The 24,701-nt window shown below is 36.9% G+C and overlaps 1 protein-coding gene across 2 annotated transcripts in view; it reads left to right on the top strand.

The window, feature by feature from the left end:
* The window catches only part of SLC35F5 (solute carrier family 35 member F5), a 35,151-nt gene extending 13,676 nt beyond the window's left edge, over positions 1-21,475 (top strand). Inside the window, exons 7-17 of one of the 2 annotated variants that reach the window (XM_065840580.2) lie at positions 1,330-1,411; positions 2,713-2,903; positions 4,501-4,582; positions 5,275-5,362; positions 6,886-6,950; positions 7,320-7,424; positions 7,875-8,034; positions 10,211-10,301; positions 13,255-13,409; positions 13,867-13,955; positions 14,861-21,475. In XM_065840580.2, the coding sequence (XP_065696652.1) occupies positions 1,330-1,411; positions 2,713-2,903; positions 4,501-4,582; positions 5,275-5,362; positions 6,886-6,950; positions 7,320-7,424; positions 7,875-8,034; positions 10,211-10,301; positions 13,255-13,409; positions 13,867-13,948 (1,101 nt within the window). In that variant the 3' untranslated portion in view covers positions 13,949-13,955; positions 14,861-21,475. Of the gene's footprint in view, positions 1-1,329; positions 1,412-2,712; positions 2,904-4,500; positions 4,583-5,274; positions 5,363-6,885; positions 6,951-7,319; positions 7,425-7,874; positions 8,035-10,210; positions 10,302-13,254; positions 13,410-13,866; positions 13,987-14,860 lie in introns of both variants that reach the window. The other variant, XM_071810788.1, reaches the window with a different exon arrangement.
* Positions 21,476-24,701: the final 3,226 nt, after the last annotated feature.

Raw genomic sequence — 24,701 nt, 5'->3', positions numbered from 1 at the left:
GACGAGGGAATTGAGTGTACTATCGGCAAGTTTGCTGATGACACTAAGCTGGGAGGAGTGGCTGACACGCCAGAAGGCTGTGCTGCCATCCAGCGGGACCTGGACAGGCTGGAGAGTTGGGCGGGGGATAACCTGATGGAATTTAACAAGGGAAAGTGTAGAGTCCTGCATCTGGGCAGGAACAATCCCAAGTTCCAGTATAGGTTGGGGAATGACCTATTAGAGAGCAGTGTAGGGGAAAGGGACCTGGGGGTCCTGGTGGACAACAGGGTGACCATGAGCCAGCACTGTTCCCTTGTGGCCAGGAAGGCTAATGGCATCCTTGGGTGTATTACAAGGGGGGTGGTCAGTAGATCGAGAGAGGTCCTCCTTCCCCTCTACTCCGCCCTGGTGAGACCCCATCTGGAATATTGTGTCCAGTTCTGGGCCCCTCAGTTCAAGAAGGACAGGGAACTGCTGGAGAGGGTCCAGCGTAGGGCAACAAAGATGATTAAGGGAGTGGAGCACCTCCATTATGAAGAAAGGCTGAGGGAGCTGGGGCTCTTTAGTTTGGAGAAGAGGAGACTGAGGGGTGACCTTATTAATGTTTATAAATATATAAAGGCTGAGTGCCATGAGGATGGAGTCAGGCTCTTCTCAGTGGCAAACAATGATAGGACAAGGGGCGATGGGATCAAGCTGGAACACAAGAGGTTCCACTTAAATTTGAGAAAGAACTTCTTCTCAGTGAGGGTAACAGAGCACTGGAACAGGCTACCCAGGGAGGTTGTGGAGTCTCCTTCCCTGGAGATATTCAAACCCACCTGGACACCTTCCTGTGCGACCTCACCTAGGCGTTCCTGCTCCAGCAGGGGGATTGGACTAGATGATCTTTTGAGGTCCCTTCCAATCCCAAACATACTGTGATACTGTGAAAACACCTGAATGTTTCTGTAGTATTTTGTGAAAGAAATATTTATGTACGAAGGAAACATTTACATATTCATCATATATGTGTATATGTGTATATATATATACACACACACATATAGGAGTTTCTTTCCCAAAGTTTTTTTACTTTAAGTTCTGGTTCATTAGCTTTTAGGGTCATGGGAGAAAAATGAGTGTATTAATTTTTGCATATGTATTCTGTATATTATGTTTCTAGTTTAACATTTGGACAAAAGCTATAGATCTAATTAAATGTCTGTGACTTTGAGTTAAATTTGATTTTCTTAATATTCATTAAGCTTTTCTTTATTTAGTTTTCTAATTCACTACATTCATTCTGCTGCTTATAATTTAAATATTCTGCTTAACTGTATTTTTACTCATATTGATTCATTTCAGAGTGAACCTTTATATGTTCCTGTAAAGTTTCATGATTTGCCAGCTGAAAAAAATGGAAGTAATAATAGTGATGCCGAGAAAAGTGAGTAAAGACTTTTGGAATGCTGAAATACTAGTTCTTTGCTGAATGAATTACTTTCCTCTTTGTTGGTATAACTATTGTCATGTTGCAGGACTTGCCATTCTTTTTTTTTTTTTCCTCTTTTTTCCTTTTTCTTTCTTCCTTAAATCTCTTATTGCATGAATTGCAGTCTCATGTATTTACTTTCAGGTAGAGAAAACATAGGCCTATTGTTCAGTTTACCTTTCTTGGTCACTGCAGATCCAGCCTATGTTTATCTCAAGGGACCAACTGGGTTCAGTACTTGTGATTCTTTCCTTCTGGGCTTGTATGACCAGCAGCAGTGAGTCAGCCTCTGGAAAAACAAGCTATTGTCCTTTTTAGAGCAGGAGCAAAGCAGTCAAAGTAAGAATTTTTAACAGTCTATGTGCATTCTGATTTTATTTAAGCCTCACTATCTTGTGATAGTCGCTGAAATGAGCCTCATTGTCCCAGACAATTACCAAAAAGTTGACTGTCAAAGAATCCAGTTGCCTGATCCTCAGCAAAAGAGTCCCTGCTTATAAAAGGGGAAGTCTTTCTGTTCATTTCTCTAGATGACACCTGCTAAGAACCACTTTGGTAGGCTCTGCTGTCCTGTGATAACATGCACCAGTCACTGCAGGGTTGGTTGAGCTGTAGCTTTTTCCTTTACTTTTTTAGGAAATCAGGTATTGTTTCATGTTGAATTAGACTGATATTTACATGTAGCATGTAATGTTTTCTTTACATAGGAAACTAGTTGTAGTTAACAATACCCTTATAAATAAAATCTGATCCTGGTTTGCAAGATTAGTTAGAGGGCGGATTTCAAATAGCAAGTGACGTTATGAACCTTACTAAGCTTGGAGGTCTATTGGACGCTCTTATCCTCTGAATGAAATGCTGTCCTTGCAGCTAAGCATAGTTGTGTGCAGTTTTTGGCAGTTTGATTATTAAACAATTAAAGAAAATTTTATACGTAATATTTAACAATACAAGATAATTCCTACCTAAAAATTTGTTGTTATCTTTTGTGGATTTTTTGACAGGGAGGAGGGGTGGTGCTTTTCAGTGAGATTTTTGTGGGTGGGCAACTGTACTGATTGAAAACTAATTGCGCTTTGTCTATCAAATGGCAAAACACTAGTTTAATAAATAAAAACAATGGCATGTCTTCTATTTGGATAAAAACCTGTTATATGTGAAATATTTAATCAATGCTATATGAGAACATCATGGTTTTATTTGCATGTTGTGTTGACTTGAAAAGTTTAATGCAGCATTTTTTTTTTCTTCTTAAGCTCCCAAAAAGCCTCGTGTAAGGTTCAGTAATATTATGGAGATTCGCCAGCTCCCATCGAGCCATGCATTGGAAGCAAAGTTATCTCGCATGTCATATCCAACGGTTAAGGAGCACGAATCAATATTAAAAACTGTAGGAAAACTCACTGCAACTCAAGTAGCAAAAATTAGCTTTTTCTTTTGCTTTGTGGTATGTGCTTCTTTCTTTCAGTAAACTTAAGTATAGATGCAATTAAAACTTGTATAATAATATTGAAACAGTATTGAGATGACTTGTATTCATGCTTCTTTTTATAAATATACTGTGAGAAGTAAAACTTTCTTCATGTGCTGGACACGAAGGCGCAACTTCCTGAAGGGAGGGTAATAAAAAGAGATCAGATGTAAGGTGTGCCATGCTTTTGTGCAGTGTTCTCCTGTGTTGATTATGTTTGGTACAGCAAAATCTGGGATTCCGTGTATACAGCTGCAGTGAGACTGCACGACATGGGTAAACATCAATGTGGTTTCTTTCTGGGCCACCACAGCAAGAGTACCGTCTGTGGTATTGTGCCCTCCAGTAGTATGAAGAGAAGACAGTTAATTGTCCTGCAGCTCCATGGAGGGCTACAAGATTTACTGGTGAATCTGTTAGTTGCTGATATTTCTGCATCATACCTCAGTTCTAGGGGAACAGAGAGGTAACGGTGACATGATTTTTGAGAGACAATAAAAATGTAGAGAGCAGATCTGGGATAGCTTTTCCAGAAGTAGCTTCGCTGACATGCTGAATAGGTTAAATGTAACGTGGACCCACCACAACTTTTCCTCAGGAAGTAGTGCTCTTTAAACATTTCAAATAATAATAATAAAAATATTAATACTGTTGATGCATGGACCAGAAAATGGTGATGTAATTTTCTGTGTGTATACATAAAAAACATGCGCACATCAGCAAGAGAATAATAAGCCACTCATTAGTGATTTTTGGATGGATGAAATAGCTTTTTAAAAAATGATTTAAAATTGTGTGTCTGAGTATATTTCTCTCTATACATGTGCACATGCAGATTTTCTAGGATAGAGTCCTCATGTTCAAAACAAATCCTTTTTATGCTGTTCATAAATGCTGCTACTATTGGCATGTATATGCATTTCTCTTGGACTGTTTCCACCTAAGACTTTAGAGAGTGGTAACTTCCCTGAGGATATATCTGAGATCTTACTAAGGAGATCCCAATCAAGAAATGATAAAACACTTTCCGTTTGATTCCTTTATGGAGAAACTAACAAACATGAGTCCTTCCAAAACATTTTTGAGTCACTGAATGTAAGTGATGCTTGTTTTCTCGGGTGTAGATGAGTGCCAATTTCAAGTACTCCAGGAAAAAAAACCTCATTAGGCTGGCTAATGTCCCATGTATCTCTTAAATTTCTTTGCAGCTCTTGCATAGTCATCTTCTTGAAGTACTTGCAAAAGAAATTGAAATTACCTTTAGTTATTACAGGACATCTATTATGTCATTTTAATTATTTATTTTTAGGTTCTAGTGTATGTTATTTTGTTATTAAACATACAGTTGAATGTGGTTGTTTTGGACCAGGTCTAATTTTGCCTCTGTCTTTCAATGTACCTGCCACTTTAATGTAAGTTAGAAATCTATTTCAGGTAAAAGTCTTGTTCTGATTTCATTTTTGGATAAATAGTTGTGTTTTTTTTCCTGTAAGTAGGATCTTATTGCACTGCAAAACTTAAACTCTGTTGTTGCTATCCCTGTAATCACAAAATTATTTTTCTTTTCCCCCAGTGGTTCTTGGCAAATTTTTCTTACCAAGAAGCTCTGTCAGATACCCAAGTTGCTATAGTTAATATCTTGTCTTCAACCTCTGGTAAGTTTTATTTACAGCACCAGATGTGCAGTATAAGGCTGTTTATAACATAAAAATCTTTTTGGTTACAATAGACTTGTGTAATGATTTATCTGTGGTTTTGGGGGAATAGTAAGGCTTAAAACCATTGAATATGGTCATTTAAAAATTTCATCATGTAATTCCAGGGGTTTAGGCTATCTTCATGATTCCCTTGCTTTTTGCTTTTCAAGTTTGTGTGTGTCTGCTTGTGCAGTTATTTCTGTGTATCAAAGGCAGATATTGGAGGTGTAATAGGTTTGAATGAGACGTGGTTTAACATTTCATCAAAATAGATACAATTCAGAGTATAGTCTTCTTGCTGATTATTTTTTTTAATGGTTTTGAAAGTAAATAACTTAAACCACCTAAATATTACGGAAATCACTTGTTTTACACATTTTATGCAAGGTTGCTAATATGAACATTGAAGTATGTATATTATGTGACAGTCCATGTTTTGAGGAGTTTATTTTGTTAGTATGGCTGGCCTTTCTCAAAGTTAAGCCTTACAAGGCATTAGTTTCATCATAGTTGCAATTAAAATTAGGGATGCTAAGATCAAGTAGCTAAAACGAGTATGTGAAATACAAAGAAGAAAATGTATGTGCATTTTTCTGAACAAACTATTAGCAAAACTTGATTGTATAAACTCTTATTAATTTCTCTTGCAGGGCTTTTTACTTTAATCTTAGCTGCAGTCTTTCCCAGTAACAGTGGAGACAGGTTTACCCTGTCCAAATTATTAGCTGTTATTTTGAGGTAAGAAAACGGGATGGAACATTTGGTCAAAAAATTCTGATAGAGTGAGAGGACAGCTCTACCTACTATACCTGTGGTATCTGTCACAATATATGATATTCCTCACTTTAAAATAATTCTGGTTTTACTGATAAATTGATCGAGTGAATTAAGTCTTTAAATACTTAATATCATGAACAATTACTGAATCTCATCCTCCTGTAAGAAATTAGGTTAATCAGCTTTGTGTTGGAAATATGTGAACTTATTTTCTTGGCATTTAAGTATGCTTTCTTTATTTTTTGTGTCAATGGGAAAAGGGAAGAGGCTTGATATTGAGTGTTGTCAGCCTGTTTCATTAAGTGCCTGGTGCTTTGTTCAGGGAAGTTAGAAGTGGGGTTGGTTGGTTGGTTTTTAGCTTACACAGAATCACAGAATCACAGAATTGGCTAGGTTGGAAAAGACCTCAGAGATCATCAAGTCCAACCCTTGGTCCAACTTCAGCCCATTTACTAGATCATGGCACTAAGAGCCATGTCCAATCTCAGTTTAAAAACCTCCAGGGACGGTGAGTCCACCACCTCCCTAGGCAGGCCATTCCAATGCCTGATCACTCTTTCCGTAAAGAACTTCTTCCTAATATCCAGCCTAAACTTCCCCTGGCAGAGTTTAAGCCCATGTCCCCTTGTCCTATTGCTAACTGCCTGGGAGAAGAGACCAGTTCCCACCTGACTATAACTTCCCTTCAGGTAGTTATAGAGAGCAATGAGGTCACCTCTAAGCCTCCTCCTCTCCAGGCTGAACAACCCCAGCTCCCTCAGCCTCTCACCATAGGTCATGTGCTCAAGTCCCTTCACCAGTCTTGTTGCTCTTCTCTGGACCCGCTCCAGCACCTCAATATCCCTCCTGAACTGAGGGGCCCAGAACTGAACACAATACTCCAGGTGTGGCCTCACCAATGCAGAGTACAGGGGAAGGATCACTTCCCTTGTCCTGCTGACCACACTATTTTTGATACAGGCCAGGATACCATTGGCCTTCTTGGCCACCTGGGCACACTGTTGGCTCATGTTGAGCTTGCTGTCAATCAGTACCCCCAGGTCCCTTTCTGTCTGGCTGCTCTCCAGCCACTCTGTGCCCAGCCTGTAGCGCTGAAGGGGGTTGTTGTGGCCAAAGTGCAGGACCCGGCACTTGGCCTTGTTGAACTTCATCCCATTGGAATCAGCCCATTTTTCCAGTCTATCCAGATCTCTTTGCAGAGCCCTCCTGCCTTCCAGCAGGTCAACACTGCCCCCCAACTTGGTGTCATCAGCAAATTTGCTGATGGTGGTCTCAATCCCCTCATCTAAATCATCAATAAAGATGTTAAACAGGATTGGGCCTTAGCAATAGAGAACTCCTTTTGGCTTTTTCAAAAGTGGGATTTGATTAACTAAAAATACCTGAATTATAGACCTGTATTTTTATAGTTTTGTCCCCTTTTTTTTGTCTTTACAAAAGTTCTTGGGTTTAAGTGGCATTCTGCATTTCTTCTTTTTTGCTAGCATTGGTGGTGTGGTGCTTGTTAACCTTTCTGGATCTGAGAAATCTGCTGGAAAAGATACAATAGGTATGTACTTATTTTTTTAATCCTAGAATATGCAATGATGAGTACCATATTTTGACAATAACTAGTAGGTTATATAACAAGTTATATATTTCTTACTCGTGTAACATTTCACAATCTGGATTTTTAGTTTCAACTTCTGGAACTGGGTATTTATGATGATTTTTTACCCAAATATATATAGCTCGATTGGGAAAGTATTTACATTTTCAAGCTTTCTGCATTTTTCCATTCTTTTCATACAGTAATGGATTCTGTAATAAACAATTCATCTCTGACAGTTTTATAATAGGTGTATGTGTAGGAGAGTTGATCCTAGTGTGCATAACATGTTTGGTGTGTCTTAAGTGAGCATGTTTTTCATCTTTACAGGTTCCCTTTGGTCTCTTGTAGGAGCAATGCTGTATGCTGTGTACATAGTAATGATAAAAAGGAAGGTAGATAGAGAAGATAAACTTGACATACCAATGTTCTTTGGTAAGACTAAAAAGAACTCTATTGAAAGTTTTAATTCAGCACGTGATTAAATGGTTTGCTTTCGGGCACTGAACTGTATATGAGTGGTGTAGGAGCTCAGAAAAGCCAAGGAAATAGAGAAAACCTATTGTTCCTGTGGTTATGAGTACTTTAGAGACTGGTTGTGTGAATTGTTTCTTGTTTACAGTCTTAATAATGAAAGATTACACTACCTGTAGGAATGCAGACAGCCCCTTTGGACTCAATGAAAGTTTATTTTTCCATTTTTTCAATTTCAAACCTGTAAATGTAGTTGTTGTTTGTGAATGTCAGGTGAAGTTTCTTATATTCCTCTCCTTTCAAAGATTTAAAATACTGCTTTGCTGCTTTTATGTATAGCAGCATTTAGCTGAAATTTGTTATGTTGAAGAAAATGTATTGTGATTGACTTAATACTGGTTTTATATTCAGGTTTTGTAGGGCTGTTTAATCTGTTGCTGCTGTGGCCAGGATTTTTCCTGCTTCACTATACTGGGTTTGAAGCATTTGAGTTTCCCAATAAACTGATATGGATGTGCATTGTCATTAATGGCCTTATTGGAACAGTTCTGTCAGAGTTCCTCTGGCTGTGGTACGTACTACGTGCTTTATATACATTTCACAGAAATTGTCTTACCTGTGTTCTCAAATGTTGAGATGTCAAATTGTCTGGGTAGGTTTTTTTGCCCTTTTTTTTTGTCCTTTTTCTGTCCATATATGTAGTTTGAATTGCAAGTCATCCAGCATGTCACAGTGTCCTGTTTAAGAGTAATAGCTAACTTTAAAAAGCAAATGATGTGGTCTTGTAGTATTTAGTAAGACGCTGTGTGCTTAGCTGATTCTAGAACTAATAATTTGAGATTAAAAGACTTAGTGATACAGACTTGTGGTGGTAATAAGAGAGCATGAATTTCTGTTGTGATGGTTCTTCAGTTTCCAGGGCTGTGTCTATTTTGGATATATAGAAGTCAGAATCTAGTGTTCTGTGTTTGTTTAAGTCTTCAAAGACTTAATGAGCTAGGTATTATCAGAATGTATTAATCATGAAGATATGGCAATTCATAAATTAGCCTAGCTTTTGTTTAGTAACTTAATTATATGATAGTCTGGATAGATTGGCAACAGAGAATTGAATATGTGGCTTCTAAATGAATGGCTCAAAAGCTGTAGCAGACTTAAACCTTTGTGTAGCGCTTGGAAGGACAGTGTTATTAGAGAACTGTTGGGCCAGTCAGGGTTTCCCAGCTTGAGAGAATTCAGGGGGTCTGAGTTTCTTCTGGGCCAACATTAGGTTAAAATAGAGGTATAACAGAAAATTCTATGAGTTGAGTAGTTCTGTTTTATTGTGGAAACACTGAGGAAGAGCTTCCAAAAAGAGACATACTTCCAGTGCTGTACAGTTGCTTAGTGGACGATGGCAGTTTCAGTGCTACACTTCAAATAGATGTGACAGTTTGAACTTTTGCTGGAGAACCCTTGGCCCTTAAGAATTCAAACAAAAATGGCAACTACAAGACTTTTTCCTCCTTTAAAATTAGTCGTGTGTGGAAGTTATTGCGGTATTGTTTTCAGTACTTGTGAAGGATGAGAATTGCCTTTATATTGATAAGTAAGTAAATTCTGTTTGCCTTTGAAGTAAGAGGCTGACTCAATAGTGGGCATTACTGATTTGAATTGGGTAGGTACCACCTTGTATATATTTTCTTCGTGTGGTAGAATAGGCTATTTCATAGAGGAGTGTTTGCTAACAAGACTCACTACACTTGGTAACTTTTGAATTGGTTGATCATAAAATGGGAATTGGAGGGGTTTTTATATTGGATGTTATGCTCTTCACTTGGCATCAAAATGGCTCAGGCTATTAATGTTTTATTTATAGAGCCTTAGGTTTATATCAAAATGCCAAAGATCTTAAGAGCTCACATGCTGTCTTAGGTCTGTCCTACATATACTTTAAGGTTCTCTTACTGTTATTATTGGTTTTAAACTTTATTCACTAAATAAGCTATATGCAAACTAAATATGACTTGCAAATGAATCTGGGAAAAAGGATCAGTTTTCTGTGGCTGTTAATTAATACTACTGACATACGGATGTAGTTTTGTTGTTCTGTCACTTAAATAAATTGTAATGGCTTTTTGTGACCCAGTGACTTTGAGACGTCTAATGACTTTGTTCCTGCATAGGAAATATGAAGAGACCACTTGTAGAATGCAGAGAAGTCTCACTGACACTCCAAAGGGTGATTTCAAGGGTGTATTTTAGAGTGAGATTTAAAAAGCAGAGTCTGTTAATATAAGAATTTGTCTATTTGTAAAAAACATTTTTCTTTTTGGATAGGATTTCTAGACATCAATAACTTTTTTTAATTAACCAGACAGGTACAAAACAGATTGAATTGCTATAAGTTGGTTTTAAACCATTTAAAAATGGAAACAAAATACAGATTTTTTTTTTTTTTTTCTAAGTGCAGTCAGTACATGTGAAGTAGGGAATTTTCCATAAACTCAAAAGGTTTGTGTGGGTATTAAATCTCAGTCCAGAAGACATCAACAGTCTAGTTAGGAATTCTAGGCAGGTTTACAGATTTGTGATGGAGTGTGGGTATCTCAATTTTTGATTATTAAAACAAAAAATGACTAACAGTGAAGCATGATCAAATGTCTTCTGCCATTTTGATGTATTACTTTAGTTGTCTTTTAACTTTTAAATAGAACCTCTTTATTATTATGATTGTTTATTATCATTATTTTTTAATTGTCTTTTAGGGGATGCTTTCTTACCTCATCACTGATAGGCACACTTGCGCTAAGCCTTACGATACCTCTGTCCATAATAGCTGACATGTGCATGCAGAAGGTAACGTACCACTAAGTTTTGAGAATTTATTTGAATTAAAGGGCAGTGTTATTTTTAACACTCTATACAGTAAACAGTATTTTCACAGAATAACAGAATGTCAGGGATTGGAAGGGACCTCAAAAGCTCATCCAGTCCAATCTCCCACCGGAGCAGGAACACCCAGCTGAGGTTACACAGGAAGGTGTCCAGGCGGGTTTGAATGTCTGCAGAGAAGGAGACTCCACAACCTCCCTGGGCAGCCTGGTCCAGGCTCTGGCACCCTCACTGAGAAGTCTCTTCTCAAATTTAAGTGGAACCTCCTGTGTTCCAGTTTATACCCATTGCCCCTTGTCCTATCATTGGTTGTCACTGAGAAGAGCCTGGCTTCATCCTCCTGACACTCACCCTTTTTTTTTATATACTTCTCTTGCTAATAGTTGTTGAACTGCATTGTAATTAATACTCTGAATTGACAGTTACAGTAATTTTGCACAACAAGTGTGCACTTGCACACTTACATATATTTGATTAAGATGCAGCTTGTACGAAAAGTACCCAAGATCATCACAAATGCCTGGTCAACTGTTTTACCTTGAACAGGCACTTCGCAGAATTAATGAACAACTGCAAGTACAACACACCTTAAATTAATACCTGTACAATTATGGAATTGTTATAGACTGCCTATCTTGCACATACTCAATTAGTGACAAAACCAAAAATCTGCAGGTTTACCACAAAGGAATGTAGCAGCTGTGAGCCTTAACTGCACTTTATTGGATTCACGTAGAGATTAAATTTCCATGTAACAGTTGTCCTTTAAATTAGTCGTTTTTCACTGGTATTGAGGTAATAACTATGGAAAAACCTTGCATGTAAAGAAAGAAAATAATTTGATAATATGAGTTTAGAATACAAACTATATGAAGTTAGTTTATATTACTTTTCAAGCTATACAGATACTTTTCATTCTGGTTCGGTAGAATTCTTAGTTTTAAATACTTAATTATGTATGAATGTCAACTCTAACTTTGAATATTTGAATTTAGTATTTAATCAGTGACAAGGAATATAAAATTCTTAATTTCATGCAAATAATCATTGTTTTTAATATACTCCAAACACACAGTTATCATTTGCTTGTTTTGTTTTTCCCTTTAAATTGAGGTAGCATAACTGTTTCAGTTTCCTCAAGGCAGGATCACTTGTTTCTGTTCTTTATTTTGGATTTAAATAATTCCTATTGCTGACATTTTAATTTGAAAGTTAAACCACTGCTTTAACTCTTTGAAATAGCTTTCAACTTGTTTTTTATAATGCATCTCATGTTAAAGCAAGCTTAAGTTTTCTTGCCGTGATAATGCCCGTCACTTTTGGCAGAGCATCCCCACATAGTCCATTACGGCTATGCCTTTTGACACCTGTCGGTGGACGCAGGTGTATTCATCACCTTGTAGGCAGCTGCCCATCAGATGATGCCTCTTACATCTTGCTGTATGTGGGAGAGTAGACAGGGAGGGGTTGGGGGTTAACTTCATTGTCTTTTGTTTTGTTGTTTGGTTTTTTTGTTAGGTTGGTTTTTTGTTCCTCTTCCGATTCATATCTACATTCTTACATTATTGTTCTTCCTTCTTCCCCTGGCTGTTATGTACTTGCAGTCCAAGTTTCTACTTTCCTGTCTGGTGCTTTGAGCTTGTGGCTGCTGCTTGTATGTTTGAAGGTCTGTAAATTCTTACCTCCTGTTGACACTGAACTGTTCAGCATGAGGTCATTTGGGGCCATTAAGACTGGTCCTTGACAGCAAAGTAAGATTCCTACTGTATCTTTTCTTGCTGTTGGACGTAAATCCTTTGTCTCTCTTATTAGAAGCTCAACCTTAATTAAAGGCAAGCTCCTGTAGACTTTGAGGTTGTTTGTACAAGTGTATTTGTGCAAGTATGTCCCTCAGTCATACAAACATCAACATATCCTAAGCCAAACCACATGCTTACTGAAGTCTCAGTTGTCCAAGTTAGGCTGGTAGAAATTTAAACTTCTTTATTATTCTGTAATAATGTGACAAATGTGAATCTCAGAAATTACAACCAAATTTTTAACAACTATTTTAATATTCCTTTTGGTAACTTATGTGTTTATAAATGTCTGTTAGAAATCAGAAAGGGTAACATAAGGCTCTAACAATTGGAGTTTATGAGATTTTTGAGAGTGAACATCAGTGCCAGGTGTCACTACGGTACCTCTTTTTCTCAAAAGTCTTCAACTTGGGACGTTTTCTCCACAGGAGGGAGCCGTGCTCATGGTTCATTGCTCTGTTAGCCCTAAAGACTTTTCAGAGCCTAGTTCTTGATCTTGCACCCATGATTTCTCTAGCCTTCTACAATTTTAAATTTAAATTTTAAACAGTCTCAGAGTATCACTTCTGAGTGTAGTAGTAGGTAGATACAAGTAGAATTTAGTTTAAATTGGACAAATAATGTGCCCTGTTTTTTTTAAAAAGGAGAATTATTGTAAGCTTCCATAGTGTTCTATGTGCCTTGGTTTCAGCAGTTGCCATTCAATGACAGTGTATTCATAGTGAATGAATGGGTGCACAAATCTTTCAGGTGAGACCTTTTATTCAAAGTTTTTGAGGTGTTTAGAGGACCTCCTGATCGGTACCAGTCAGATAAAACCTAAAAATGAGACTATTTGGAAATAGCAGTCTTTTTATACAGCACAGCACACAGAATGTGTTCCATCGTAAAGAATGGATCAGTGAAGAAAGGTTATTTATTTATTAGAAGTAGCAGCGTCTACAGAAATTGTACCAAATAACTTACAAAAACACTTGTAATATTTCACCCAATTTAAAAGAACTGAAACTGCATCTCAAATTTACGATAATTATTACTGAAAATATACAGTGTGCCAGGATTTTTTTTATTATTCTTTTTTTACTGTTGAGTGAATGATATTTGTGTTTTAATTCCAGGTGCAGTTTTCCTGGTTATTTTTTGCAGGCGCAGTACCTGTATTTTTTTCTTTTTTCATTGCAACTCTCTTATGTCACTACAACAACTGGGATCCAGTGATGGTGGGAATCAGAAGAATTTTTGCTTTTATTTGTAGAAAACATCGAATTCAGAGGTAGGACAGTCACAAAGTATAATCCTGTCTCTTAAGCCTTTCTGGTATCTTCTACTCTTTTATAAGTCACAGTACTCATACTGTATTTATTTTCATCTAATTTCATATTCAGGTGCACTAATTCCTTAATTATAGTAGTTGCAAATCCATTTATTAACCGATGTAATGCTCAGAAAGTGGAAAGATGTGAAGACTTTTCAGAGAACTCTCCTGGTGGCTGTCCCAGTTCTCTTTTGTTTTTTCTCTCTCTCATTACTGCCTCTGTGATAGTTCCTGTACCCAGAACACGGAGTGCAAATTGCACAAACTTGAGTATACTTTATGAAGTTTAAGGGGTCTTTGTATGTTTTTAAAGGCTGCAATTCGGACAATGAACGTACTGAGTACTTAAATTGGTTGTTATGAAGCCAACATAATATTACTGTATAACATTAAATAAATACATTTTTCTTTTAAGAATGCCAGAAGAAAGTGAGCAATGTGAAAGTCTCATTCCTATGCATAGTGTTTCACAAGATGGAGAGAGTTGCTGTTCATAGACAAAAGGTATGCTTAAGAAGCTTCAAACAACACGAAGGTGAGGACTGGTTTTCACGATGGCATTCGTATATATAAGCACACACTTTTACAGAGCATACAGTTACTTTTGTCCTGTATTGATGGATAGAATTTTGAAAGGTACCTTCAAAATTATTTGTTACCTAACATTATTCTCACCTTGATACAGTTTTGGTTGTGAAATGTAGTTTTTTTAATTTAGAGAATTACAATGTTCATCAAAAATTGGCCATGAATCAATAAACCAGAAGAGGCATACAACTTCTTGGTATGGCTGATGTGTGTGGAAGAAATCTGAAGTAATTATTTCATTCTTTTTAATGCTGTTGAGGTCTCAGTTTGGCTACTGCAGTTCATGAAAAACATCAGCTGTTTAAGGAACTTTGTCTTCATGGGTCTAGAAATGTAGAAGGAGTCCTTTTGTTTCTGGTTGAAAAGAATTAACTCATTAAACTGCATTAAATGTTAGGGGAAAAAAACATTTCTCATTATGAGGATAGGGAAATTAGACCAGAATGGCTGGGGAGTTTGCAGAATACCCTTAAGAGGACGTTACACAAACCTGTAACAGGAACATTACACGGTTTATTGATACTGTCTTGACACCTAAAGATAGACGTAGTTTGGGACTCTTAGCCCTGTGCTGCAGGGCTTTAGTTTTCAAGTAACACATGCAAAATTACATGATGAGAAGTATATTTTTGCTTTCCAACGTTGCTTCAATCTAATAATGAGATTAAAATATTCTAACCCAAACAGTAATTGTGATGTCTTAAGCTTAAGACACACAAGTTACTTCCCTTATTAGTAAGATGGAAACAAATCCATGCAGTGATTCCTTTTTTGTAATCTTTAATTATGTAGCCTTGATAATCTTTTTTCTTGTTTCTTAGTTTGAAAATGGAGTGATGCCCAGCGAAGAGACAATCTTCTGGAAAAGTCCCTAAGGAATCATGTTTCAGTGCCTATTCTGAATTTGTAGTAAAAATAAGAAGTTTCAGTTCTTTTGAAACTCTAAACTTTTCCTCTTTCTTGCTTTCATCTGGTTTTATAAATGAACAGATGTACTACATGCCTGTCACCATAGGCAGTCTTAGTCCATCTGAGCAACCAGCCTGCCTTATAACACTGAGCTGGTGAAGTTACCTGACAAAATCAAGAAAACAAATGGTGTTAGGTGATTTCTTTCTTTTTTAACTCACAATTTTGTTAAATGCTGGACAATATTGTTTTTAAGAAATACTTTCAAATGAGTTATGTACATAAGTTTGCAGGTCATCACCTCTTACAGGCTTTCAGATGAAAAGCTGAATAGATATGTTACCTGTAGTAGGTACACATTAACTTTTTTATGTTGTACAAACTATTTGCATATTAATAGAAGAAAACAGAAAAATAATTTATTAAGTGCATTCTTGTAATTATTGAGGCAGGATCTTTGTATGGTCCTGGAACACTAAGTATATATTGTCTTATGCCATTTTGAGAAGCCTTGTAATGGCAGTGGGTGCCGATCTTTAAAAATCTTTTGTTACCTAACAATCCAGAATGTTTAAAATGTTAGTGAATGGTATATTTCTAATTACAGTACATTTGGGGATGCGTTCTCAAAATCAGTGTTTGTTTTAAACAGTGTGATTCTATAACCCATTCTTATTGTCAGTTATCTCACATGGAAAACTGAATTTGAACATTTTCACAGGTATAGCTGCCAAGTTATGAAAGAGATCAAAGTAATTGTGGAAGTTTTCAGTCAGAGGGTTGGCAAATTTGAACATTTCCCTTATAACCTTTATCTTCCTTCCACTGTAGCACTTCTGTCCTATTTGATTCTGAAGTGGGATATTTGAAATTAGTCAGTGCCATTTTCCAGTTTGTGGCCTATAAGACACTTACATTAAAGTTAATTTTGGCTTTTGATGGATTTTATTTTTCATAATGAATGTAGGATGGATTTTCAACCAACAGTATTCCCTTCCACATAACAATATTATTAATAATGTAGGGTACTTCTACTGTCCTTCCATACAAATACAGAAGGATGGCATAACAGAAATGCCTTTTTGTGTTTTGACACTCAGTAATGATCCTTCTGAAAGAAACTTTGGTGGTTTGGTGATACAACTACTAGAGGAGGGAATGCAGGAGAGCAACTTGCTTTGCTATACATTTCCAAGGATTGATTAGGCAGCAGCTAGAAGGTAATGTAAAAATATGTAAGTAGAGAAGGAAGAAAAAGTTAACCTGGGGGTTATTCTGGTCAAATATTGCACCTTCATGAATTTTCCTTTCCAGTTTTTAGTATTGGATTATACTACAAATTTCAGTGATCTGAGGCAACTCTTTAAGATGAAATACTAAGTCCTTTGGACGCATGAAGTAGGAATTAAAGAAATAAACCCACTACAAAACGCCAAATCCAAAACAAACAAAAAAGTTCATTAAATTTTTTGTAGGCGCTTTGAGAAACTTTACCTTTTAATTCTCCAGCCCCACAAGTAGAAAGGTTAAAAATGCAATATTTATAATTAATTTTACATTTGACTTCAGTAGAATTTTCAGGGATTTTTGGTAAGTGGGGTTTCCTTGTTCATTTGGGGTTTTTAAGGATTTTTTTTTTTTCTTCGAAATGATGATAAATCAGTGGATGTTAGCTTCAACATTTTTCCAAGAAGTAATGTTAAGGCCTACTCGCAATAAAAAGCTAATATCTGTTTTCAATTAATGGTATGTTTCAATGAGATCATACCGGATATATAATACCAGGCATTAACTACAAATTTGAGTCAGTAGGGACTTGTGGCATCAGCAAACTAAGCCTGGGAAAACTGAGTTTGCTTTTGGATGGGGAATTACAGTACTTTTAGCAAAACATTCTGATACTGTCCTTTGAAACGGAGCTGTAATGTATAATGGGCAGTTGCTCTTCATATTTGTCCTTATATTCATACCTCAAAGTGAAAGATCATCATAGTCTCCCATATATACGGATTCTGTTAACTAGTATTATTCATTAGTTTGAGACGTTAAGAAAATAAGTACTAAGAGAATATTCTTCTGTCTCTGACCTCAGGAATGTTGAGGAATGTTCAGTAAACTCACAGTTAGGGCCTTCCCACTGTTTATTTTGGTTTCGTTTTCATTTTTTTAATATGTTACTTTTTAAAAAATACTAAATATTTTAATCACATGGCACTAAGTAGCTTGAGCACTCTTTTTGCATTAAATTACAGTTCTTTAAATAGAGTAAGAAACAAAGCAAACTGTCCTTCCCGAAAGGATTTTTAAACAGTGGTGCCCCTGTAGTTACAAGAAACGTGTTACAGTTTTAATTACAGAAGCTATGACATGTAACGTTGTTCCTGCATTTAATAGAATGTGACGGTTTTCTATAAAAACTTGTGACTTTTAGTACAATAATATTTTATAAATAGAATGTCTAATTTGAAATGTAAATTGCATAGCTCTCTAATGGGTGCTTGGTAAATGCACAGGAGATTTAGCTTTGATTCTCAGGTACCTCTGATGTAATGGAGACATGCTGGGTTTTTCTTCCTCGTGACACAACTGGAATGTGAAGGAGCTCTCATAAATGCTTTACCTCTGTGTGCTGGCATAAATTGTCATCGCTCTTCCACTTTCAATGTGGGAAAGTCTTTATTCTGACTTATTTCTTGTAGGAAGTGCATACATTTTAGAAAAATAATGAATAACAAATTTTTGACCCAAGCATTTCTTTGAATGTCATTAGATGCTTAAGGAACAGTGATTTCCCATGCCTACAAAACGGAAAATGAGTACTACATGTGTTGCTCTGTCAAACAGTTGAACTAATTCCTGTAATCCTGTGAGAAAACCAACAATTTATTCCGTGTATGTGATTGAGGTTTTGGAGCTGTTTGGGTTTTATATATGAAGGGAATTATGATAATTTGCCAAATGCCACGTAACAAGCCTTCACTTTTAGGGCTTTGGTGAGTCTTGCATAGTTATTTGTACTGTGTACTGTAGTCTCAAACAAAGGGAGAAAAAGGTTTGGTGTTTTTCTGGCCACTTTCTGTTAGTTTTCAGTCATGCTGAAAATGCGTTCACTACGAGGGGCTCCTGTGGATGCAATACTCATTCAGCAAAGGACTGAAATACAGGCGACATCAGTACTCAACAGTTACTTAGGAAGTATGTGGCACACAAATACCGCTACCGACGCTGAGGGCCCGACGAGTGTTGCCCAGTGTGCCCATGTGCCCTGCGGCTGGCGGAGCCCCTGCGAGGGCTGGGGCTGTGCTGTGGGACATCGGGCTCATCATGGGGCTTGGACTGCACTGGGCTGCCAATGGAACTCAAAAGCAGGGAGGCCAAGGCACGGCCTGGTTATTTATCTCACTGGGGTGTTGCAAATGCTGAAGTATTTTGTGGAAATACAGTGTTAAGCAGGGGCTTTCTTCAAGTGACAAACCTTTGGTGCTGCATGTGATACTTGACCCGATATGCTGGTATATGCATTGCATACCTACTTGTAATGTACTAGCAAAGCCAGGAGAGCCTGCAAAATTACTTTTCTCGGTGTGTACTGTTGTAATTGTCATCTCTCTCACAATGCTCATTGTGCCTAGGTACTGCTATTGACAACTATGATGACTCTAAATAAGGTGGTAAAAGGATTTCTTTGTAATTCTTGGTTCCATCTCTCTTTGTGTTGAATGTTGTTATTCCTATTTCCCTACTGAAAGACCCTCCTATTTTAGGGAAATTAAGTTACTGTGCTAAACTAAGCTCTCAGAAGAGGGAGGAAACCGGTTAAATTTTAGACGTAGGGTGAGTTTATAGATACACTTTGAAATTTGGTATGGAAATAGGCCTCGGTAAGGCAGAGTGTTTGTATGTTTGAAAATGCAGTTAATAAGTGGCATACTCAAAAATCAAGAAACAGAAACTGATGCTAATATCACAATATTAAGTTTTATGGCTAACTGTAGGATGGTACTTTTAATCAGTTTGCTTTATTTGAGATAAGTTTTGAGTTACTTACCACTTCTGTTATGGCTGTCGTGTAGCATCTGAAATTTTAGCAGTTATGCGTGGGGTTTTTCTTCCTTCTGCCTAATCCAGGATTGCATTAATGCTGCATTTTGTTTTACATGGTCATTGCAGGGTGTGATTTCTCAGGGAAATATGGATAATACCATGTGTTGTGAGAGCTGATAACTAATGCCAGCTTTTAAAATTGTTACAAGCGTTTTCAAGTTTCACTCACACATTTCATTTCACTTTTATGCTGAAGTTCCTTAGGCTTATCAGGTAAATCATGATGAGAATGTTGAGAGCATTTAAAGGTGTAAATAAAACGCACTCTGCCCAGCACTTCATTACTTTTTGGACAAACATCCATTCTGAACTGATGCTGCAGTTTGTGTGTGGCTTTCTGCTTTATTGTACTGTGTGCCATATGAGTTAATAGTTAACACTGCTGATTTTGAAGCTGCACTTACAGCATGACAGTGACACTAACAAAAAAACATGCTTATCAAGTTGAGGAGAATTAACCATTTAGCATAGAACTAATTTTATAATATGCAAATTATTGTGTTTTCATTAGAGGAATCCTTCAGTATATTACTGATGTTGCCAGCCCATAAGTCATTTTGTTGTCTGTCTTATAGGTGAAGCTTCTCTTGTACCTACATTGGACTTTTTGCATGCCAATTAAACTAGTTCCTCTACCAGAATGAGCAGTTTCTAAAATCTCCTTATTCCTCTAGCTAGGGAACAGCAGGCACTTTCCAGCCAAACAGAAGGGGAAAAAACTTTAAAAAGAAAAATCTTAATTGAAAGCAAAGAATTGTACTGGACAGCTTATGGGATCAACTGTAAAATCATCGGGGAAATTTCTTCCATAGCCCAATTGCATATAGGAAGTACTTAGGCAATACTGTATTGGATTGATCTCTCTCTGGATGATCTTGATTTAGTATAGAATGTAGGTGTTTTAAATAATGATTTCAGATTGAAGCTGGATGCTTAACTCTTGTGATTGTAAAAAAAGAAAAGTTTCTTCTGTGTGTTTTGGGTGTTGTAGGTTTTGTTTGTTTTTCCTTGTGAAGTGTTAAAAAGTCCCACATACAATCCAGTTACCAATGAATGCTCTGTTAATTGAAAATCACGAGAGGCTGTATCAAAAGCTTGGCCAGTTGTTCAAGTTGATGTTATCTGAATGGAATTAGAGAAGTGTAATGAGTATGTGATACAACTTCAGCACAGTACAACTGAAGGGGTCCTTGTAATGGGTTTAAAATTTGTTCAAGTTCTCTTTGGAATGGGTATTAGTAAAACAAAATTGTTTATGAAACTTTTTCTTAGTTGTTTATACAGATTGATTTGTGAAACTCCTAAAGCTCACGTGCATTAAAAGATGCACAAAACCAAGAGCTAAATAGTTTTGATGGTCTTTTTGGCATTAGGTTTTGTACTAAGTTGCAGTGAATTCTAAGTAACACTTTTAAAGCAGAAGCTGCTTTAACTGGGGAACTTTCAACTAAAGAAAACCTTTGTTTGCATGAAGTCTGTGCAGTTTTGCTGATAATTCAGATGTTCTGAGAGCACAGTTAGTTCCAGGTATATGTCCTCTGTGAAACATCTTCATGCATCATCTTTTAACCATTTTCCTTATTGAGGCCAGAACGTGAATTGCTAATGTGTATTGCATTTGCACTTAAATACCTGATTTCAGAGTGTGTTAAACCTTGATCTATTTTTGATAAAAAAGAAATGTAGCATTTTTATCTAATTTCCATTTAATGATAAGTATATTCATGCAGAGAAAAACATATAATCGTGGCTTGATGCAGTGATTTTTAGCCAAGAAAACAGCAGGATGGCACTAGTAAATCTGCAATGAAGATGCATGTCTCTTCACAAAGTCTGGCTTCTGGTTTCTTCCTTCCCTCTTTATACCAAATCGGTGTCTCCATTATTCCAGAGTCATACCGGTGAAGCAAGGACCAGAACTTACACCCTTTGTTTTTAAAAAGTGAATGTTGGCTTTTGTCTGGAGTGTCTTTGTCCTGTCACGTCATTTTCTGAAGGGGATCAGTTAAATGAGAAATATAGAAGATGTATTTTTAACTAGAATCAGATTTAAGCTATTAATTATTTTGAAATTCTCTATATTCATAGAGATCTAATGAATGGAAATTAAAAGCCTATATTGCAATTATTCAACAGTGCTTATATATTTTTAACAAAACCAGTATATATATATATATATATATATATATATATGAGTATTTGAAACATGCATAAAAGTGAAAATTTGCAGATTGTTCTTGTGTTGAAAGGTTTAGAAATTGAAATTCTTAATATCCAATACCAAAACCCTATAAAAGGGCTAATGAAAAGAAAATGTAATGTATTCTAATGAACAGCCTGTGTAATACAATCAATGGGTGTGATGTTTTTGTTCTGTATTATATTTATTATATGTAAGTAAACAATAAAGATTATAAATCTTACTTTCTTAATTGGAATTAGTATTTGGTTGGGGTTAATGCTTAATGTATTTTATACTATCAGTCAAAAAATGAATGGTCACTAAAGGTAAGCTGCCTTGGGGAATAGCCTACTGGTAAAAAGGTCTTGAATTGACCCACTTCATTCCCATCTTCCACCTTTAGAAGTGAGTCTCCGGATGTCTCATTTTACCTGGAGTCAGCTAGGATGCCAAAAGGCTATAATTCGGTCTCAGATTGGTCTGGTAATTTAAGTAGTAAAATACCAATTTTTAACGCATTTTCACGGCTGCAGCTGTTTACTTGTGAATACTTGAATTATACAAGAAGACTTTCATCAGCAGGGGGAGCTACTGCAGCATCCATCTGTCTGTTGCCTTCCTGATTCAAGCAACAGAGATTGTAGAAGCGGTAAAAAGACAATTAACTCACCTGTTTATCATCTTTGATTCTTGGAGTTAACAGGGACTAGATACTGACCTTCCTTTGTGCAGCTGAACTTTCAATGTCTTTAATAATTAAAAATCTCTTGGGCATGACATGCCTGTACCTAAATACTTCATAGGAATACTAGGAAAAGTATTTTCCTACCCTAAGCTTTTCTGAGTTTTCTGGATTACCTACAGCTGAATTTTGTTTACTGGTATAATGAATGTTGTTTCACAGCTGTAGCAAGAAGCAGATTTTTACATGAAAGAAGGGGACAGTGGGCTAATTACTGAGATGAGAAGTTGGGTTGGTTGGTTGCTTTTTTTACTTGGTAGGTTTGTGTGTTTTATTTAGTTTTTCTTACCCAAACCATTAATAAATTTATTTTGTTTCCATTGAGCTAGTAAGATCTAAACTATTTTGTGTGATATGTTGACACCTGGTACTTCCCTGTATACAATAAGGTAGTGCAGGCTGGCGAGGCTGCTTCCAACATCTAGGATGTAATTTGGTGACACATTCTCTTATTCTGCTCTGTACACTCCTCAGTTCTAGCAGACACATTCCGTACATGAAACCGCCTCTTGTCAGAAGCTCAGTGTCACTTGCCAGTAGGTGAGGTTTAAAACTTCTGAGAGAGATGATTTAAACTCTGTTTTCAAAATGTTTTTCTTCCTCTGCCAATACTATGTATGTGGGAGACATTTGTGGGTGCAACCCAAGTATATTCTGTTTATGTTGTTTTTCAAAAACTCAACAAAACTTAAGATTTCCAAAGGAATGGTTTATTGTCTCAATATGAATTCTTCCTTTCTTCCCCTCGTTTTCCCCTTCTGCTCCCAACCCCCAGTGCGAGCTTATGTGGAGGAAAAAAAATAAATTAAAAAAAACCAACCCTCCAAACAAACAAAAAACCCCCCTGTTCTAGTTTGTAGGCTTGCAAACTTTCAGGACTTTTTTTGGTAGTGGCACTGTGTTACAATTTGCTGAGACATGAAGATACCATAAAGATTGCTTAATTATCTAAATAGACTCTTCTTTGTGGCAGCCTTTCAGTGTCGTGTTATTTGCCAGGCTGCTTTGATTTAACTACTAGGATCATGCTGCTAATGGTGATGCAGAACTCGTGGTTATGTTGCAAGTGCACATTGACACAATGCAAAGGAAGCTTCATAAACATAAAGGAGCATTGTCTATCTGCAACAGGGTTCCCATTCAGAAAGAAGCTCCTCTGCCAGTAGCTTTATTTTATTTTAATTCCATTGGAAGGAAAAAGTAAATTTAAAAAAAATCAGATTGTAAGCAGATGGCTTTTGTGGCTGTGATGTTGCAGGCAATAGGGGAGTATCGCCTGGAGACGTTTCTGACCATGGGCACTGGTGATTTGAGGAGTGGGAGGTGAGGAGGAAGTTTGCAAGGACCACTGAATGGAGTTTGGTCTCACACATACCTTTCCTCAAGTCCTCATCGCCTATTTATGTATTTCCTGACTCATAAAGGAACAGACAGAAGACTCTCTTCACTAATTGAGAGAACATCATTAGATCATAGTATAAATATTTTAAAAATATTATGGAAGTGTATTAGTAATTTAACAAATGTCTGTTGTTAAAAACTCATTTTGATGAAAGTGCTGACACTGACTTGTACCTCCCCTCTTCACTGTTAGGTAGAAGCTGCTACACCTCCCTCGCTCTTCAGCATGTGGCTGCTTTTCCCACAATTTGTGTACGATCAGCCACCAGTGAATGGAAGAAATGCCTTAAGTAGCTGGTGCTGTTTAATTGAAGTGGCTCATTCTTGTAAGCAAGAAGTGCTTAAAAATGAAGTCGGATTCATTGCTCTTCATACAGGAGTGCGTTGATCACAGTGAATTTCAGTTGTAGGAAGAGAGGCTCCTGAATAATGTGTTCCTACAATAGGATAACAAAGTCTCACCAAAGTATTTTCTCAAGGAAATGGTTATGAACTAAGCCAATGTCCTTTCTGAGATGTGAAGGGGCAATTGGGACCCGGCTAACGAAAGTGATGATCTACCAGGAGGTGATGCAGAGCCATGGTAAGGGAAATTACCAGTAAATGAGATACACCTGAGCTCTTGCAAAAGGAATCAGCTTGAATTGACATTATTTCTATCCTTGTCCATTCCTTTTGTATTTGAGGGTAGGGTGAGAGGTTGAGCTCTTGATAAAGCTTCAGGACCGACCAATTTTGTGAGAATCTCAGCTGTGAATAGTAGATGAATAAGCATCAAAGTCTCATGGATTGGAAGTTTCAAAACACCCCAAAACTCAAATGGCAGAAGTGTTTCATTATTATAAAACATAGTGATTTGCTTTTAGGGGTCTAACTGATAGAAAAGTTTGGTGACACACAGAGTGTGTCATGAGGTAATACTAATGTGGCATTGGCTCTCTGCCCAAGTCATTCCTCAAAACACCGAGTTGATGCTTTTAATTATGTCTCTGCTTGCTGGCTCTGGTCTGCCACTACACCTGCCAATCCACCTCCTTCCTTTGCACTTGGTTTCTAAAACTGCCACATTTATGTTTCTCTTTAGAAATTCTTCACTTTTCTATATATATTTTTTTTTTAAATCTCACAGGTTTAAAAGAAGAGTGTTCAATGCTAAATTGTTTGCAAAATTGGCGACAGAGACATCCTAGCAGTACAATGAAGAGGCAGAAGTACAGAAGAGTTGAGAACCTTGGCTTTGCATATTTCTCCTCACATACCAGACCCTTTAAATCTGGAAGTGTATGTTAACCTTGAAGTGCGTATTCAAGAAAGCTCTTAACAA

Source organism: Patagioenas fasciata, chromosome 7, assembly GCF_037038585.1.
Source record: "Patagioenas fasciata isolate bPatFas1 chromosome 7, bPatFas1.hap1, whole genome shotgun sequence".
Classification (NCBI taxonomy): domain Eukaryota; kingdom Metazoa; phylum Chordata; class Aves; order Columbiformes; family Columbidae; genus Patagioenas; species Patagioenas fasciata.
Note: the sequence above shows the minus strand (reverse complement) of the source record. Positions and strands in the feature narration are given on the sequence as shown.